Here is a 19,337-nt window from a genome sequence, read left to right as displayed (position 1 = left end):
TCAATCATAGAATTGCAGTCCTGATAAACTAGATCCTGTGAAGCTCTAACTTCCAGGGAGACTTCAGGGGCATGCATTCACTGTGACCGCACTTCACTATCATCACCTACCAGAATCTTTTTTGGCTACAACCCCAGTTTTAATCAGGAGAGACTGCATCTGTCTCAGGGCTGGGCTTTCAGGGGCCGCCCCAGACACACACTGCTTTCGCACCTTCCTCCATCCGGAGGGGGCACTCCTGTGGGACCGGCGACCCACGCCTCTTCTCCATCGGAATGGGGGGGAGGGACTCCAGCCTCCACCCGGGTAGGGGGGGCTCCCGCGGGAGTCCAACCCTGAGAAGCGGAAGCCCACCGCCCCCACCCGCAGGTGGCAGAAACCTTCAGGGGCGGAGCCGGGAGCGTGAAGCCGCGTCGGTAGGCCGTGCCGTGTCGCGCGCCTGCGCCCTGGGGCGGGGGCGGGGCGACATGCTGCCACGCCCCCTAAAGCTCATCGGTGCGCGACGCCGTCGCTCCGAGCTCGCGTCACAAGTGCGGCGGGCAGCGCAGCCGGTGGGGCGGCGGTGAGTTGACGTGCTCGCCGGTTAGGGATGGCAGTGGCGGGGGCCGCGGGCCGGAGGAGCGAGGGAGGGCCGGAGGCAGCCTCCGATCTGGTTTGCTCCGGGGTACTCCAGGCCGCGGGGCCCGAAGGTGGCTTCTGTGACTGTTTGCGTCCTGGCTGCCTCTCGGCGTGCGGGGCCCGAGAGGAGGGCCGTAGGTGGCCTCGTCTTGCATCCTGAGACTGTTCTGTGCAGCCTCGAGGTTAGGGCTGGTTTCTCGGGAGAAGTCTCTGTGACCGTAAACGGAAGTTTTCCAGGCCTTGGGCCACGCTGTCCTCTTGGGGAGCGGATAGGTGCGATCACAGGCTGGGTCCCTGGGTTCTCGTCCCTTCGCGTGCCACCTAGCTTCGTGGGTTACGAACCTGCCTGTACAAGCTGCACAAATTGGCAGGCAGACTGTACAAGCTGCACGTGCAGTGTGCTTTGGAAACAGCAACGAATTCCGCCTGGGAAATGGGGGGGAAGTTCCCTAAACAGAGGAGGTGGCAAAAGAGGTTCTGGGGGCCCCTCCGCTCTCAAATGACCTGTTAGGAGAGCATGAAGGAGGAGGTGATGTAGCTTGTGTTCCCCGTTTACCCTCAGAACAATCTTCCGAGGCTTCCTTAAGCTCTGCAAGGTTACCAGGAAGGCGCTGGTGGGACCACGAATACCTACTCACTGGGGTGCGAGGGTTCAGCGGGCCAGTCCCCGGGTGGAACCTGAAGCAGGGCCTGACTCATGGCCAGCCCTCAAACGTCACTCCTCCACAGAAGCTCCCCCTTGTCCTGGGGCAGGAGGGGGGCTCCTTGGAAGTTGGCGTCCTGCAGGTGTTCCTAATCCTTCTTGTTCCCCTGTTGCCAAGCATGAGATCCGGGTGGGAAGGGGGGAGGGCAGGCCTGGGCTTCATGGGGCAGCAGCCCTCGCTTGAGCTCCGTACTGTCATTCCTACCCTGGGCAGGACCCCGTTCTTGGGCCACAGATGAGTGAAACACTACCAACCTGATTGAGATCTTCATAGACAAGGGTTATTTAGAAGTTGTTTGTTTTTCCTCTTATCCTTGGAAAACCTTCACGGTGGCCTTTTGGGATTTGCACATTTAAAGCGAGTAACCTGAATGCCTTCGTTGTGTGGTTTCTGCTGTCCCTGGGTAGAATTGAGGGGGGCATGAAAGTGGATAAGAAAAGCCACATTTTTATGTTCTCTAATCTCTAACTGAAATTTAGCCTTTCCTCCAGTTATGAATGTAGGCAGCAAACCACAGTATTAACAGGGTGACTTTGTCACCAATAGAAATCACAGATGTTTCCATATCTTACGATATGTTCGTCACATATCCCCTGGACATAAGTTCGTCACAACTTCAGAATTGTAGTAGTTATTAGACTTGATGCTAAGTCATGCTCTGTGTTAATAGTCACGTATGGTATGCTATCAACAATTTAATATTTGTATTTTGATAACATTTTATTTTGGTTGATCCATGCTTGTTATTACAGATTCTGTACCTGCAAATTTGCCTACACACTGAAATTATTTGTGGCCCCAAAGTCAGTACTTGCAGTGTTTTCGTGGTCTGTCACAGACAAGTGTACGGTGGCAAAAAGTTTGGGTCGCCTGACACATTCTCAGCTACAGCTGACTGAGGCGACACTGCCTTCTTGTCTCAGCCCTCCTGTGTTAACAAGGGTTCTCTTTTCCAGGCTGTTTAGTGTCATGGCTTTTGCATTTTTATGCTTTTTGCCGGTGACATCACTGTTTAAAATGGCCCCCGAGCACTATGCTAAAGTGGCATGTTAGTGTTCTCAGTGCAAGAAGGCCGCGAGGTGCCTTATGGAGAAAACTTTGCGTGTGTTGGATACGTTTCAGTTGGGCTTGAGTGATGCTGCCGTCGGCAGTGAGTTCAAAACTAAGGAATTAGCAATACGTATCACGTAAGCGGCCTTTAACCAGAATCACACATAGCACGAGTTACGTGTTGGTCGGTTGACAAAAATGTTACAGGCGGCTTGCAGGGCCCTTGCCCATTTCTCCTGGGAGCAGTGGGGTCAGGCTTCGCTAATTGGGTGTTCCTGGTGACTTCATACAACATGACAGCCTTGAATACCAAGAATTGACAGTGCTCGGTTTCCTTTCTAGTCCCGTGTATTTAAAAGGTCCTGAGAAGGGGTTTCTAGGTTTTGCAGGGCTGCTGGAGGGGTCTGTGGCACACACACGTAATAACAAGGACAACTATAGCCTGAGAAATTCAATTTGTTCTTAAAGTAAGTTTGTGTTAGCTGAGACAAGTCCTTGAAGACTCTGCTGCCTTTTGGGAGACGCGTGTCTGCAGCTGCTGACCTCATTCATGTGCTCGTGACCCCTTCAGAGGCTGTAACAGCTTTGTTCCCACATATTTGCTTGTTGAGTTTTGAATAAATAATATTTAAAAATAAAAGGGCCTGTGGTTTTGTCTCCCTGAAGAGCAACAAGGGAGGGAGGCTGGTCCCTGTCTATAGTCAGACTTGGGGAGAGGAACACCTGGCATGGGGTGGGTGTTACTGGGGTCCCTGGGCTCCAGGGGAGCTCACACCACCCGGCAGGGCTGGTGAAGGGGCCCCTGGGGCCAATCCATAGAAAAGGTCAGGGCAGCGCTGTGGCAGAGGGTTGCCTTTTTTTCTTGATAAGGGCAACCTCGTGTATCCCCCTCTGTCCTGATGACACCCCCTTACTGAAGCCCTGATGTTTCCACAGAACTGTCTGGCCGTTAGCCCTTCATCCTTGGTCGAGGAGATGACCAACCAGGTAAGGCCTATGGTGGGGAGTAGAATCAGCTGGTCTCTGGCAGGTTGGGGCCCAGAATGTTGTCTGGGTGTGCGGTCAGGAAACTAGCCTCTGATTCCTGCTCCGCTCCTGAAGTGCGTGACCCAAAATGCACTAAGCCTGCACCTTAGTTTACGGACACGTTGAAAGAATTTGTACTCAGTGGGTGCCCGGCTGGCTCAGTGCGTAGAGCATGTGACTCTTGACCTCACGGTTGTGAGTTCAAGCTCCACGTTGGGCATAGAGTTTACTTAATAAAAAAATGAAAATTAAAAGAATCGGTACTTAAAAACCAGAAAGAAAAAAGTATTGGAAAGGGACAGCAGTAACAGGTTAAGCGGGCTGTGTGGTTTTATACAACTGCAGGAGTTAGGCTGGAAACTGGACCCAGAGCCTCCTGGTGACCAGAGCAGGGAATGCACGGAATTTATCGGTGTCCTAGGGGTGGGGGGAGGAGAGACCCCAGCTTCTGTAAGAGCTGATTTTTTCTGGTATAGTCGACTGTGCAAGTCTTACATGAGCAGGAATCAGGGAGCCTGCAGGATGGTCAGGGTGGGGGCAGGGGACGTAGCTCACACGGGGAACCACATCTACCGGGGGGATGGCTGGTGACTTGGGCGCCGGGGCATTTTAGGGGAGGGAACGGGATACATGTGAAGTCTGACCGTTGGTCTAACGTGGTGTCTGTTCTTTTTCAGTACAGTATTCTCTTCAAACAGGAGCAAGGTAAGGGGCCTGCCTGTTCAGGCACACTGACCTGTGAGAACCGTGTCGTCCCCGAGTCTCTGGGCTGACCAGACGCGCAGTCCCCAGACGTGCTCTCTGCAGAAGAACTGGCAGAAGCAGCTGAAAACAAATACACTTAAAAACAGACTGCAGCAAAAGCCCCCAGACAACTAACTGAAAAGAAAAGACAAAGCAGGGGTCACATGATAGACTGAGGGAAACTTTCCCACCTGAGGAAGGTGCAGCTCTGAGCTTCCCAGCTCCCAGGGTGAAAGAGGAAACATTTGAGCCTCAGAACTTACCTTGGGAGTCTTTACTCTGGTTCTTCCATTTCAGACAAGCGCGGGGACTCGCGCAGAGGCTTTGACCCTAATGAAAGTTGGGGGGGGGGGGGCTGGGGTGGGGTGGAGGCCAGAGTCCAGTCCGGGAGTGCAGCTTGCCAGGGATATTGGGGTTTGCGCAGCTGTTAAGCACACCTGGACGGGTCAGGTGGCGCCTGGAGGAGTTGGTGGGAATGCCTAATAAAAGCTCTTCCGCTCTAAGTAGGGACGTTTAGGGAGTCTGAAGTTTAAGCCCAAAGCATCCTTCCAAGTTAGCTCGGATGAATAACCAGCTAATGAGTATTGCCAGTCGGCCACCTGGTGTGCAGCTCCTGCCGTCCGGGCAGCAGGCTGGCTTCGGGTGGGCAAGTCGTTGGAGCCACGGGGCTGTACGTGAGCCACAGCTGTTCGGGGCCCTTACCTTCACGTCTTGGGAAGGTGTTCCTTGACCACTGCTCCCGGGACGAATAAAGGCTCGGTCTGCAGACTTGACAGGCAGGCCCCCCGGATATGCAGCTGGCGGACTTCAGATTCAAGCTGCACTTGAGTTGTTGGTTACTAGATTGGGTTGGAGTCCCAGTTTCACTCCTTCTTGGCTTTTGACTTTGGGTGACTTCCTTGGCTTCTCTCAGCCTCCGATTCCTTGTCTGTAAAATGAGCAGCTACTTGATAGGGCTGTTGTGATTGAGGTAATACTTATAAAAAGATTAATGTGGTAACTGACTCATTAAGCATAATAGACATTGGATGGCAAGAGGCAACTCAAGTATGGAGGTATTTATTTCCAGACCTGTACTGTTTGCAGTTGAACTGCCTACTGGTTTCTAAAGATCTCTAAGAGATAAGGCTTAATCAAGTGTAGGTCTTTGGTTGGGGGTGAAGGTTTCCCACCGGTTTCGCTAGTTTTAACCAAGTGATAGCCGCTCCGGGCTGATGCACATGGGCCGCGCCAGTTCATTCCAGTGCTCCCTCCCGCCCGGTGAACCTGTGATTAGGGGTAAGCGGCTTCTTCAGAACCTCGGCTGCTCGTGTGCCTTTGCGGTTCTGATGGGAGCTGGTGGGAGGGCACTCTGCCTGTAGGGGCAGGTGGATGGACCTCAGAATCGTTGGAGCGGTATTTCCATTTCAGTTCAGAACAGTTTAGAAGTTGCATGAAGACTTTGAAACGACCTGCTTTCCATTGTAGCCCATGATGATGCCATTTGGTCAGTCGCCTGGGGGACAAACAAGAAAGAAAACTCTGAGACAGTGGTCACGGGATCCCTGGATGACCTGGTGAAGGTCTGGAAATGGTGAGCGCTCTTTCCCCTGACAGCCTTGGAAAGTGAGGTTTAGGGTTTTGCTTCTGGACTCCCCCAAGTTGCAATCAGGAAAGTATTAACTATTTTTTGAGCTACAAAGCGGTAGCGGTTGGTGGTATAAAAAGGCAGCTGATTTTTTCCTCACTTGTTTTCCTCGTCTTCAACGTTAAGGCCCTATAGTTTAAAAAAAAAAAAAAAAAAGTCCCACAGTTAAAACTTGGCCACATTTGGTGTCCCGTGGCTCTTCAGGTCCCCTCTGATTCTGCATTTCACAGACCACTGGTAGTGCACGGTCACGGGGGCCAGAATTTCCGATGCCAGGTACAGCGTGTTGTGTGTGAAGAAACCCATTTCTCTGTCCCCCGCTGAAGGTGTGATGAGAGGCTGGACCTACAGTGGAGTCTGGAGGGCCATCAACTGGGTGTGGTGTCCGTGGACATCAGCCACACGCTGCCCATTGCTGCATCCAGTTCTCTTGATGCTCACATTCGTCTCTGGGACTTGGAAAACGGCAAACAGATAAAGTCCATAGATGCAGGACCTGGTAAGAGTTGTGCTTTTAGGGAAGATAATAGACATTCACACTTCCTTCTCAAAACCTCTAGGGATAGGTATGTTTTACAGTTCAGCATTTTTTAATTTGTCTTTTTTTTCTTAAGTTTATTTATTTATTTTGAGAGAGGGGGTGTGGGAGGAGCAGAGAGAGAGAGAGAGAGAGAGAGAGAGAGAGAGGATCACACGCAGGGTCTGAGCTGTCAGCATAGACCCTGACGCAGGGCTTGAACTTACAGACCGTGAGATCATGACCTGAGCCGAAATCAAGAATTAACCGACTGAGCCACCCAGGTTCAGAATTTTTTGGCTTGGAGAGGATAATGCGGGTGTGTGGGCTGTGGGTTATGTGATACCTTTTGTGGAGTTGGAGGGAGCATTAATATCTTAGCAACGAAACATGAGTGTGTGTGTCTGTGCAGGTGAGATTTCACTGCCAACTAAATGTTGGCATTAACCCTGTTTCAAAAACAGTTTTTTAGAAGCTTTAGATTTGGGGGTGTGGACCTGTATCCGGATGGTCCAGGGGTTCTGTTTGCCGTGCTCTAATTTGACATGTGCCCTGCCTGATAGGAGTCTCTTGTGCACAGTAGTGTGTCCTCTTAGGTCTGTATCATGGCAGTCTCTCCTATGATCTGTATTTGAGGGACAGGAAACTTCTGGAATAACATTTTATCTAAAGCGTCGTAGGACAGCATAGTCTTGTCCATCAGCCTTGATTAATGATTTCAGTGGGCCGGGTCATGTGGCACAAGCAGCGCGACATCCCAGGATCCCTTGTCCCCTCAACTTTACTTATAAATGTCTGCATGGCATTCGTGACCAGGGGCTGTTCGCCAGAATGGGTGATGGCCGCTAGAGAGCACAGAGAGCCACCTGCCTTGATCCCAGAGAAGCCGCTTAGCTGTTTCCCTGGCACACCTCCCTTGGTTGGAGCCCCGGGGAGGTTTGCCCCCTACTGGCTGTGCTCAGTAACCACGACCGGCTTTATATTGGAAAGAATAGTAGTCCCAGGGTTCGTAAGGAGGCTAGGTTATCTGGAAACTGCGTGTATTTTCCCTCAGAAGCAAGGCTCCCCGGTCTGTGAGGCTCACCCCTGGAGCTTTTTAAAGGATACGCGTGCCCAGACCCTATTTTGTTTCCACTGAAGCACAGTTATCAGGGTGTGTGGGCCGGATATGCATTTGGAAAAGGCTACGTATGGGGGACACTGTGATCGCCCCAGGTGGTTGTCTTGCCCCTGTCCTTATCTGCCGACGTCACTCACGGAGGACTTGGGCTCCCAGACCGGCCCCCAAATCTGCGAAGACTGTTACAGAGCCAGGGAGAGGAGGAGGAGGCAGATCTCTTGCTGCCTTTTCACCTTGGGCACCCAGGCCTTCCCCAGACCTAGGACGCTGAGGTCACTGCATGGCTGTCGTGGTCACGGGCACGCTGCAGTTGAAGAAACGAGTGCTGGGTTGGTTCCAGGGAAGAGGGTGGGTCTGCACGCAGCCGGCCTTGCCTGACCAGCAGTGCCGTCGACAGCCGGGCGCCTCGTCCGTGTGTGAGGCACGTGCCTGTTGGAAGGTTACTGTTAGGAAAGAAACGGTGCAGAGACTCGTCAAGGGGCTGGATTTCTCTTGGTTCAGGAATCTGCACAGAACCGGACCCGGCCACCAAATGGCAGTTCCTTGGGTGACAGAGGAGCAGCTGAGTCGTCCGGACAGTGAATACGGGGACGTGGGCCCCGAAGCTGTACCTGTCTGGGAAATATGCCCGGGGGATGTGGACCGACCACCACGGCAAAAGAAAGAAAGAAAATCACTGATCCTGAGGAAGGAAGTGAGGCTGAAGACACAGACGCTGCCCCCAGCACACTGGCGCTTGGGAAGACGAGTGGGAGCAGCCAGGGCCTCGCCCCCCCACGGCAGGACAGCACCGACGGCAGGGGGCTGCCCTCCCATTGGGGAGGTGGGGCTTACGAGAGTAAATGTCTGTTATGCAGATATAAATCTTAGGGTGCAGGAATAAGGAATAAGAATTCCTTCAGTTCTGAGCATAAGGATATTTCGTACTAAAAATTCCATATTGTAAACCAGTTAATAGGGAATTGTAAAAATAATTCAGAAATGTTATTCTATTAAACTGCAAGGAATAAAAATCAGATTCTCTAAAAACTGTTATTCCAGTAAACAGCTAATTATAATAGGAACAAGAAAGCATAATCTTATTATAGAGTAAATGCTAGTCATTTACAGATTAAAAAGTAGCTGTTGATTACAAAAGCTTTTTCAGATCTTGATTGAGCATTCTTTTTTAAAAAAAAATTTTTTAATGTTTATTTTTAAGTGAGAGAGAGTATGTGAGTGGGTGGGTGGAGCAGAGAGAGAGGGAGACACAGAATCTGAAGCAGGTTCCAGGCTCTGAGCTGTCAGCACACAGCCTGACACAGGGCCGAAGCCACAGACCGTGAGACCATGACCTGAGCCGAAGTCGGACTCTTAACTGACTGAGCCAGCCAGGTGCCCTGAAGTTAATTTCCTTTTTAAAACGTTTCATAAGAAAAGTGATAGAGCTAAATTATTGATCACTCCTTTGAATATGTTAAAATTTGCAAGGGAGTTTTGTTTTAAAACCCCTTGGAAGACACTGTTGACCCATCTGTGCTGGGACCCCTGTCTGCCAGGAGTCCAGCTCAGCGGCCTCTCCGCCGTCCCGTGGGCTGGGAAGGGCCTGCCCTCTCGAGCCCAGCCCAGGCGTGAGGAGAGCGACTTGGGAGGGAGTCTGTCTGTGCTTTTAACAAGCTGTGTCCTGTCGGGGGAGGGTGGCCAGACTTAGGGCACGTTCCTATACAAGAGTGCACGTGGGCCAGGGGACAGACAGGAGCCGGGCAACTAGATGACTCCCTGGCCTCCAGGCCCGGACCCCGAGGCCCCTGGAGCTCTGTGGGATTGCCTCGGAAGAGGTTCCCAGAGAGCCCAGAAAGGAAATGCTGAAATGCCACCAATGGTGTGCCCCCAGAGAGATGTGAAGCAAGTTGTTCACCCTGACTGCGCGTGAGTCTGCAGACCCTTGTGTCCGGCGGGAGGAGCACCTTGACGCGTCACATTTGAACGGAGCTCTTGAAATTAACTCCGTTGTCTGGTGTGACTGAAAAAACAGGCGATCTTTAAAAAACACAGTGTATCTTTCCAGTCCTTATTCCTTGTTAATTTTGGCAAACACTTTGTCCTATCATGGCACAAAAGAAGAGTGTTTACGGCAGTACGTGTTCCTTTATTCACAGCTTCCTTGAGGCAAGCTTGCACCGCTGTGATTGCAGCATCAGGTTAACCCACGGTGAGCGTGCGGTTCACCGAGTTTTTGTAAATCTCTGGGGCCGTGCAGCCAGCTCTGCAGTTCAGTTTTAAAACACTCGCGCGCCTCAGAACGTCCCCTCAGGTCCACGTGCAGTCCGTGTGCGCCTCAGCCTCAGGCAGCCTCAGACCCACTGTGTCTGCAGTTTTGCCTTTGGAGAACTTCCACGTGGGGGGGGGGGGGGTGTTGTCTTCTACACCGTCTTTCTGCGGTGTAAGGTTTTCAGGGCTCATTCGTGTTGTAGGGTGTGCCGGCAGCTCCTTTTTGTTTCTGGACAGTGTTCCCTTACCACGTTGCAGAATATTTTGTTCTCCCACCCAGCACTTGATGGACATTTGGATTCTCTCCAGGTTTTTACTGTTATGGGCGGTGCTGTGAACACTACTGCCCAAGTCTGTGTGGACACGTGTTTTCATTTCTCTCGGGTGGATATCCAGGAGTGGAACTGCCAGATGTTGTGGTACTTGTTTGCATTTAAGAAATTGTCAAACTGGGGGCACCTAAGTGGCTCAGTCGGTTAAGCGGCCGACTTCAGCTCGGGTCGTAATCTCACGGCTCGTGAGTTCGAGCCCTGGGTCGGGCTCTGTGCTGACAGCTCGGAGCCTGGAGCCTGGAGCCTGCTTCAAATTCTGTGTCTCCGTCTCTCTCTGCCCCTTCCCTGCTTGTGCTCTCTCGCTCTCAAAAATAAATAAACATTTTTAAAAAAATAAAAATAATTGTCAGACTGTTAAGAGAACAATCCCATTTACAACTGCACTAAAAACAATAAGATACCTGTGAGTAAACCCACCCAAGAAGCTGAAAGTCCTGTACTTTGAAAACTATAAAACACTGATGAAAGAAATTGAAGAGGAAGCAAAGAAATGGAGAAACATTCCATGCTCCTTGACTGAGAGAACAAACATTGTTAAGATGTCTATGCTACCCAAAGCAGTCTACACATTTAATGCACTCTCTATCAAAATACCACCAGCATTCTTCACAGAGCTAGAACAATCCTAAAATGTGTGTGGTACCACAGAAGACCCCAAATAGCCAAAGTAATCTTGAAAAAGCGAAGCAAAGCTGGAGGCATCACGATTCCAGATTCCAAGCTATACTACAAAGCTGTAATCACCAAGACAGTATGATTCTGGCACAAAAATAGGCACACAGATCAGTAGAACACAATAGAAAACCCAGAAGTGGACACAACTGTACGGTCAACTGATCTTCAACAAAGCAGGAGAGAATGGCCAATGGGAAACAATCTCTTCCACAAATGGTGTTGGGAAAATTGGGCCACTCTCTTACGCCATACACAAGAATAAATTGAAAATGGATTAAAGACCTAAATGTGAGGCCTGAAACCATAGTAATCCTAGAGGAGAATACAGGCAGTAACCTCTTTGCCATTGGCTGCAGCAGCTTCCTTCTAGATACGTCTCCTGAGGCAAGGGGAACAAAAGCAGAAATAGACTACTGGGACTTTCTCAAGATAAAGCTTCTGCACAGTGAAGGAAACAATCAACAAAACTAAAAGGCAGCCACCGGAATGGGAGAACAAATTTGCGAATGACGTATCAGATAAAGGGTTAGTATCCAAAATATATAAAGAACTTATACAACCCAACACTCCCCAAAAATAATCCAGTTTAAAAATGAGCAGAAGACATGGGGGCGCCTGGGTGGCTCAGTCGGTTGAGCATCCAACTTCAGCTCAGGTCAGGATCTCACGGCTTGTGAGTTCGAGCCCCATGTCGGCCTCTGTACTGACAGCTCAGAGCCTGGAGCCTGTCTTCAGATTCTGTGTCTTTCTCTCTGTCTCTGCCCCTCCCTCGCTCACACTGTGTCTCTCTCTGTCTCTCAGAAATAAATAAAGATTTTTAAAAAATTTAAAAATAAAAATGAGCAGAAGACATGGACAGACACTTTTCCAAAGAAGACATCCAGATGCCAACAGACCCATGAAAGATCCTCAGTGTCACTCGTCATCAGGCAAATGCAGATCAGAACCACAATAGATACTACCGCACACCTGTCAGAACGGCTAAAATCAACAACACAAGAAGTAACAAGTGTTGGCGAGGATACGGAGAAAGGGGAACCTCTTGCATTGTTGGTGGGGATGCTGGTTCCTCAGAAAGTTAAAAATAGAACTATCCTGTGATCCAGCAATTGCACTACTAAGTGTTTACCTGAAGGATACAAAGCACTGATTCGAAGGCATAGATGTACCCGTATGTTTACAGCAGCATTATGTACAATAGCCAAGATCTGGAAGCAGCCCCAGTGTCCACTGACTGATGAATACATACAGATGATGTGATACATATACAGTGGAATATTAGTCATAAGAATGAGATCTTGCCATTTGCAATGACATGGATGGATCTAGGAAGAGTATTATGTTCAGTGAAATGAGTCAGAGGAGGATAAATACCATGTGATCTCACTTGTATGTGGAATTTAAGAAACAAATGAACAGATGGGTGGGGGGAGGGAACAGACAAGCCAAGAAACAGACTCTTAACTATAGAGAACACACTGCTGGTCACCAGAGGGGAGGGAGGTGGAGGGTGGGTTAAATAGGTGATGGGATGAAGGGGTGCACTTATGATGAGCCCCCAGTGATTAAAGTTAAAAACAAAAACTCGAAATGTTTTTCAGAGTGGTCACACCAGTGTATGAGGATTTGGGTTTCTCGATATCCTTGTTAACACTTGTCCGTCCTGTTTTTATTAAAATTTAAGTAGATCTGTACTAAGTTGGTAAAGAATTAACACCTTTACACACAGGTTTTTGAATCAGGACATGATTTCTAATCTTTTAAAAATGTATCTTTTGGTAAAACTTTAAAAGTTTTTAAAATTGGGGCCCCTGGGTGGCTCAGTCGCTTGAGCGTCCGACTTCAGCTCAGGTCATGATCTCACGGTCCATGAGTTCGAGCCCCACGTGCTGACAGCTCAGAGCCTGGAGCCCGTTTCAGATTCTGTGTGTGCCCCTCTCTCTGCCCCTGCCCTGCTCATGCTCTGTCTCTCTCTGTCTCAGAAATAACATTAAAAAAAAAAAAGTTTTTAAAATTAAGGTCACATCTTTTCTCATTGTGTTTTTTTTTTCTTTCTGTTCAGTGGATGCCTGGACTTTGGCCTTTTCCCCTGATTCCCAGTATCTGGCCACAGGAACTCATGTGGGAAAAGTGAACATTTTTGGTGTGGAAAGTGGGAAAAAGGAATATTCTTTGGACACCAGAGGAAAATTCATTCTTAGTATTGCATATGTAAGGAAACCTTGCTCTCTCCTCTGTCTCCCACTGTTTGCAGTCTGTGCCTCCGGCCCGTGGCCGTGCTGGGGGCAGGCAGCTGTGTGGCGGGCGTGGGGTGTCGCTAGCAGGGGATTTGCTGACGTTTGCTGGGCATGGCCTAACAACATGGAGTCTCAGGTGCTCTCTGCGTGTTCTCCACAGAGTCCTGATGGGAAGTACCTGGCCAGTGGAGCCATAGACGGAATCATCAATATTTTTGACATTGCAACTGGAAAACTCCTGCACACGCTGGAAGGTATGGCTCATTTTCTTCTGTGCAAACTGGGTTATCCGACCACAGAGGAAGAATTGTTCTTTTATTAAAATGCTACTAAATGACAAATGAGCTTTATACTATCTCCGTTGGAAGTCTGAGACGCCTCCAAGTCTTAGTGCGTGGTCGGAGTTGTACCCCTGTTGAGTGCTTGTTTTGGTGAACGGGCTTACTCCATTTTTGTGTTAGTAGATCTCAGCTGTATGAGAATTTCGTCTCTGTCTTGTTTGGTTCTACAGAAAGTCGTGATTAAAAACCAGTTTTGTCAAGAATCTGACGGTGGATGAAAGCGCCCTGCCTGCGCTCTGCTCTGCTGGCCTCAGGGTGTGGGTGCGAGCCCCGTCAAGCATGGTGGATGGGACAGAGGCTTCTAGCCTGTGCTGTTTTACATGTTTGTTTATTTTGAGAGAGAGAGAATCCAAAACAGGTTCCATGCTGTCGGCACAGAGCCTGGCACGGGGCTCAAACCCACCAACTGTGAAATCGTGACCTGAGCTGACACCAGGAGTTGGACGCTGAACGCGCCTCTGCCCTGTGCTCTTTTGTACTAGTTTGAATTCTGAATTCTCTCCTGTGCCTCCTCACCCACACACTACTTACCTGCCAGAAGAAATTTAAAGTCAGAGAGCCCCAAAAGAGGCAGGACGGCTGAGAAAAGGCAAGAAGGACCCCATCCTGGCAGGCACATGCATACGTTACCTCCTCAGTTTATTGTTTACTCCACAACACAGGATTTGGTAGGGAAAGCGCGTCCTGTTTGTTCATACAGATCAGAAGCAATGTGTGTTTCCTTATTTGTCCATATTTGTAGCAGAGGAGTTTTTCCCAAGCCATGTGTGCTGAGGTCCAGCTGGTGAGGAAGGGAACTGAGGAGAGGTGGCTCCAGGAGGATGGGGCCTGGATTGCATGGATGTTTCCAGAACATTAGGAGGAGGGGTGCATCCAGTCATTCCCCTCCCTCTCTGACGAAAAGCTCCTGGGCAGTGCGGCTCAAATACTTGTGGTCGTTAAAAGGGACGCTGTCAGTGGGGAGCCCGTGGGGGGAGACTAACGGGGCCTTTGTGAATTTCAGGCCATGCTATGCCCATCCGCTCCTTGACCTTCTCCCCGGATTCTCAGCTGCTCGTCACTGCCTCAGATGACGGCTACATCAAGATCTATGATGTGTAAGTTGCCACGGAGACTCGGGCTTCTCGCCCAGTACCGGTGTCCGTCTTGTCTCCCACTGCTCGGAGGAGTCCTGTCGAGTAGGCAGCCCTTCTCCCGGGTCCCTCGGGGGCTTGTGTGCAGAGCCTCAGGCCTTCCTCCCCCATCACACCCCCGTCCTCGAACTGGGAATGTCCGGGACGGAGATGCGCACCATCTGCCTGCCAGGGTGGGGTCTTTCTTGCCTTTACTCAGCTGTCCTGCCTCTTGTGGGGCTCTCTGACTTTAAATTTCTTCTGGCAGGTGAGTAATGTGCGGGTGGGGAGGCATAAGAGAGAGTGATCGCTCTCTTCAGGTCGTGGCCGTCTGTCACCGTCAGCTTGTGCAAGGCCCCTTTCTCCTGGGCTTTTCCCCATCCTGTTCCCCCCACAAGTCTCCCCTGAGAGGTGTTTGTGTGCTTGACACTTTGACTCAGTACTGAGACCTGTGTGCCTCTGGTTCACGGCTTCCGAATGTGGTGTCCTGATCCCCTGGGGGCACACGTCACACTTCTCCGTGCCCCAGCGATGAATGGGGGCTAAGATTGCTGCCATCTGTCTGTTCCACAATCCTGACCGTCTGTGTGCGAGCCCACACCTGGGCCTGTGAGGGTTTTTCGGGAGCTGCTGGGCAGTAGGAGTACTTCTAGCAGCTTTTGGAAGACAAAAAATTGTCAGCAAGGCTGATCTTGGGGCTGTGGCTTCTGACGAGCTGACTGGGGGTGTTAGGACGCGGGGCGTGCCTCTGTCCAGTGTGCTGGCTTGTTAGACTCGGGGGGCACCTCTATCCAGTATGCTGGCTTGTTAGATTCAGGGGGCACCTCTATCCAGTGTGCTGGCTTGTTAGGACTCGGGGCTGGCGCTTTCCGTGTGGCGTCTGCTTGGGCTTCTCTCTCTCTCTTTCTCTCTGCTCCTCCTCCTCTGCTTGCCCATGGGCTTTTCTGTCAAAAATAAACTTTACAAGAGAATGGCGTATGCAGGCCACGTCTGTTGGGGAGTGGATGTGGACACCTCCCTTGGATATGGTGGAAACGGTGCGGTCGGGGTCAGAGCCTGCTGCTGTCCGAGGTGGCCTGCCTGCCCCTGCCGGCCCTCGGGTCCTGTCTCCGGAGTCATCTTGCTGAGCTGCTAGAATGTGGTTCCTTTATTTTGAGCTTTTAAGCTCTCAGCTTAAATAGTACTCTTTGCTGTTGGGGGAAATTCACACACTTTGTGCTAATGCCGCCATACAGACTTGTTCCCTCTCCATTTTGATTGAAACTTCCCCATTTCAGACAACACGCCAACTTGGCTGGAACACTGAGTGGCCACGCGTCGTGGGTGCTGAATGTCGCCTTTTGTCCTGACGACACTCACTTTGTTTCCAGGTACTTTTGATTCTTGGCACTTCCTTAAATGCTGGGAAGATGTAGATGGTCTTTTAGGAATCACCTTAAAATTTGAAGATGATCTGACCCTTTTTTTGTAGACGGGTTTCCTCACTGGTTTTGGGTTTTGTTTGAAGCTGTGAAGGCAGTTGTCCTTGGCGGGATCGAAGGTGGACTGTTTTCAGTCTAGGCTTCCGCACATAGTTACTTTAGGAGTGGATGCCTGTATTCCGATAGTAACTTAAAATACGTAGGTCTGTTTGCAGAATGTTGTGCTTTGAGAGCCCAGTGTTATTCCGGCCCGGGACGGCCAGGACAGGTGGAAGATTTGAGACAGACAGTTTAATAACAGTGCTCAGAGGCTACAGAAGCCTCTTCCTGCAGGAGCGAGCCTCCATTTGGAGGCTGTGACAGGGCCCCTCAATCCGGAAACAGGCACAGGTGTCTGAGACTCCTGCTGAGGGCACTTGCACGAGGGCGGGGCAGACGAGAACTTCAGGGAAATGGCTGCTCCGTGCGCGGGGGAAGCCACGGAGATGCCGGCCCCGGGACCCCCACCCCCCACCCCCGGGGCCCAGGCTGGCCACTGAGTACAGGTAGGCAGAGGGTAGGTGACAGGAGGGTGGGGTTTCCGGTCACATTACTTCCGACTTTAAAACCGGGGGGATGAAAACCGTTCTGATACTAATGTTCCCTTTTTTAAAACAGTTCATCTGACAAAAGTGTGAAAGTTTGGGATGTTGGAACGAGGACTTGCGTGCACACCTTCTTTGATCACCAGGATCAGGTATGGCCCAGTTCCTTCGTGTCCGCTGGCGTCGTCTGAGCACTGCACCCGCCCTCCCCCTTCCCCGACCCGCTGCCGGGGCCTTGGGGCTCCCTCTCAGTGTCCGGCCAGCCAGCATCCTGTGTCCTGTCTGGGCTGCGGGTGCTGCGGATGTGCTGGCAGCCTAGCGAGCCGAGAGGCGTGAGAACGTGGCGGTAGCCACACTGCCGTTCAGGGGCCCGCCGGGAGCGCTGTTCCGGGTGCGGCCTGCCGTGCAGCTCGGGAAGGGCCTTCCCCACAAGTTGGCACTTGTCGTTTTTGGAGCTGCCCACAGAAGTGATGTGATCTTTTTCTTTTCTTGTTCTTTCCTTCTTCTTTTTTTTTTTTAACATACTCGAAGCCACGATTTCTCATGGGTTGTTTGGCTTTATCGACATAACTTTTGCATCAGTGTTTAAATGAGGAAAAGGGGGCTCTGTTTTCCTGGGGGCCTTGTTGTCTCTGCCAGTGTGGAGGTGAGTGGAGGCTCCGGTGGAAGGCAGAGGCCCACTCAGTAGGTCTGGCGTGGGGCCTGGGGCTCTGCATTCTACCCGGCTCCCCATGAGGCCAGTGCTGCCGGCCCCAGCCATTTAGACTAGCAAGTCTTGGGAAACTGGTTAGTGTAAAAAATAAAATGCCCAAGGCAGTAAAAAAGTTGACTTTCAATACATAGTTGTTTTTATGATGATGCTTTCTTTTTTCTTTTTTTTTTTTTAATTTTTTTTTTTTTTTTCAACGTTTATTTATTTTTGGGACAGAGAGAGACAGAGCATGAACGGGGGAGGGGCAGAGAGAGAGGGAGACACAGAATCGGAAACAGGCTCCAGGCTCTGAGCCATCAGCCCAGAGCCTGACGCGGGGCTCGAACTCACGGACCGCGAGATCGTGACCTGGCTGAAGTCGGACGCCTAACCGACTGCGCCACCCAGGCGCCCCGTCTTTTTTCAAATTTTATATTTGTTTAAATAATCTGTATATAGGCCCAACATTGAGGCTTGAACTCACAACCCCAAGATCAAGAGTTACAGGCTCCACCAGCTGAGCCAGCCAGGCGCCCCGTGTCCCCTTTGGAATGCAGCTTAAAGTTAGCATAATTGTTCATGCTTTTTTCCGTTTGATCTTAAATCAGTGCTAACAGAGTTGAGGGAATTTAGTCTTGATACTTCACTTCTGGATTTAAACATTCTGCCGTGGGAGTAAACCCCCCTGGCTGGCCGCGTTTCCCCGTGCGAGAGGCTGAGTGTGGTGGTCTCGGAGGTGGTGTTTGGGTGGCAACGCTGAGATTGCGGCTGGACACCCCCCCCGCCCCCCCCGCCCCACTTGGGATCAGAGGGACAGGCTGACCTGAGGGAACTCCGGCCGCGTGTTTTGTCAGGAAGGCAGTGTGACTGTGCACTTGAACACGCAGCAAGTAAAGTCAGTGCCCCGTGACGTCTAGTTATCCAGCTTGAGGCCTCTAGTCACAGGGGAGGATCGTGGGCGGGGGGGCGGGGGGGGCGTTAGGTGAGGGGCCCCTGAGGTCATGCCCCGGGGATGGTCCTGGGGCCTTTTTCTTTCAAACGCAAGCCCATGCCGTCCCCTGTGGATTCCGTCTTCACGGCATTAGGTCCTTCCTCGGGTTCTGAATCTTGAAAGGTTTGTAGGTACACAGATTTGTGTTTAGAAATGAGATCTGACGGAGTATGGGAGGTGAGGGAGTGACGACAGGAGCAATGCCAGATAATCCCGTTAAAGAAAAGGCCCCATCTTGCTGGTTCAGAAAACACGGAACACTGTCCTTTTGGTGTTTTTCTAGATTTGGTACGATGAGAATAGAGGAGGATGTTTGTTCATAAAGAATAAAGACATGACAACTTTGTTTTTTCTTTTTATTGGATTTACAGGTCTGGGGAGTAAAATACAATGGAAATGGCTCAAAAATTGTGTCTGTCGGCGACGACCAGGAAATTCACATCTATGATTGCCCAGTGTGAACACCAGTCTCCCAGACTAATGCTGCAAAGAGAATGTATACATTGATCGTGACATTCCTTACCTTCCTAGCTTAACAAAACAGAGCATTTATTGTAGCAGAAACTTAAATTTTGTAGATATGATATAAATTTTTTCATGTTTTATTGGAAATGCTGTTCATACTTTAACAGTGTTCGTGACCCAGACACCGGTGTTCTTGAAAATACTTCTTCCGTGCACCCTGCGGCCGGCAGGAGAGCAGGGGGAAGTCGGCATCGTGCGAAAGCAGGTAACTGTCCCAGAGATGAAGGGACCCAGGCACTTAATGAACTTGCAGTTTAGAGGCACAGGCTTCCTCCTCCAGGGTGCCGAGTCACACAGAAGCGGTTTGATAAAGCTGATCGGTTTCAGAACGGGGTCCTGAAGGGTTAGGATATTTGGCCGGGTGAGAATGTTCAGAGTCCTACCTTCCTGGGCATCTACTTGGTGTTTTGAAAATGTCCGCTGCTGCACTGTGCACTCTGTTAACTTTAGAGAGGCTGCCTTGACAGCGTCTTTGGGTTCCAGCCCTGCCTCGGTTTCCCCGGAGGACCAGTACTTCGGTTCTCTCAGCAGCCACTTGAACTTGGTTGGCATAGAAATGGCTAGCACTCTGAAGCTTGCTGCTGTTTATTAAGAACCTCGTGTGCCTGTAAGTCCGGTCGTGGCTTTTCCCCAAACCCCCATCACCTCCCTCTCCTGTCTCTCGACCTTGGTCGCCCTCCTGTAACCACAGAGCCCTTGACGTTTCCTCTGCCTGTAGCGCCCCCGCCCCCCACACTCACAGGGGGGCTCTTATGGCTGCCCCCTCCTTTCC

The 19,337-nt window shown here is 50.8% G+C and overlaps 1 protein-coding gene across 2 annotated transcripts; it reads left to right on the top strand.

The window, feature by feature from the left end:
- Nucleotides 1–459: 459 nt before the first annotated feature.
- SKIC8 (SKI8 subunit of superkiller complex) lies at nucleotides 460–18,652 on the top strand. 2 transcript variants are annotated; one of them, XM_025918506.2, is made up of 11 exons: nucleotides 460–562; nucleotides 3,309–3,359; nucleotides 4,076–4,103; nucleotides 5,610–5,715; nucleotides 6,096–6,268; nucleotides 12,726–12,874; nucleotides 13,061–13,154; nucleotides 14,245–14,338; nucleotides 15,631–15,723; nucleotides 16,432–16,510; nucleotides 18,412–18,652. In XM_025918506.2, exons 2-11 carry the CDS (start codon nucleotides 3,348–3,350, stop codon nucleotides 18,499–18,501), a joined length of 918 nt encoding a protein of 305 aa, XP_025774291.1. In that variant the 5' UTR covers nucleotides 460–562; nucleotides 3,309–3,347; the 3' UTR covers nucleotides 18,502–18,652. The 2 variants fall into 2 exon arrangements, with proteins under 2 accessions (XP_025774291.1, XP_086567915.1); XM_086711789.1 differs by lacking the exon at nucleotides 460–562 and adding an exon at nucleotides 627–800.
- The last annotated feature ends 685 nt before the right edge of the window (nucleotides 18,653–19,337 follow it).

This window comes from Puma concolor, chromosome B3 (assembly GCF_028749965.1).
Source record: "Puma concolor isolate L17-30 chromosome B3, mPumCon1.1.hap2, whole genome shotgun sequence".
NCBI lineage: Eukaryota > Metazoa > Chordata > Mammalia > Carnivora > Felidae > Puma > Puma concolor.
The sequence above is the reverse complement of the archived record's forward strand: the minus strand, read 5'-3'. Positions and strand labels throughout refer to the sequence as shown.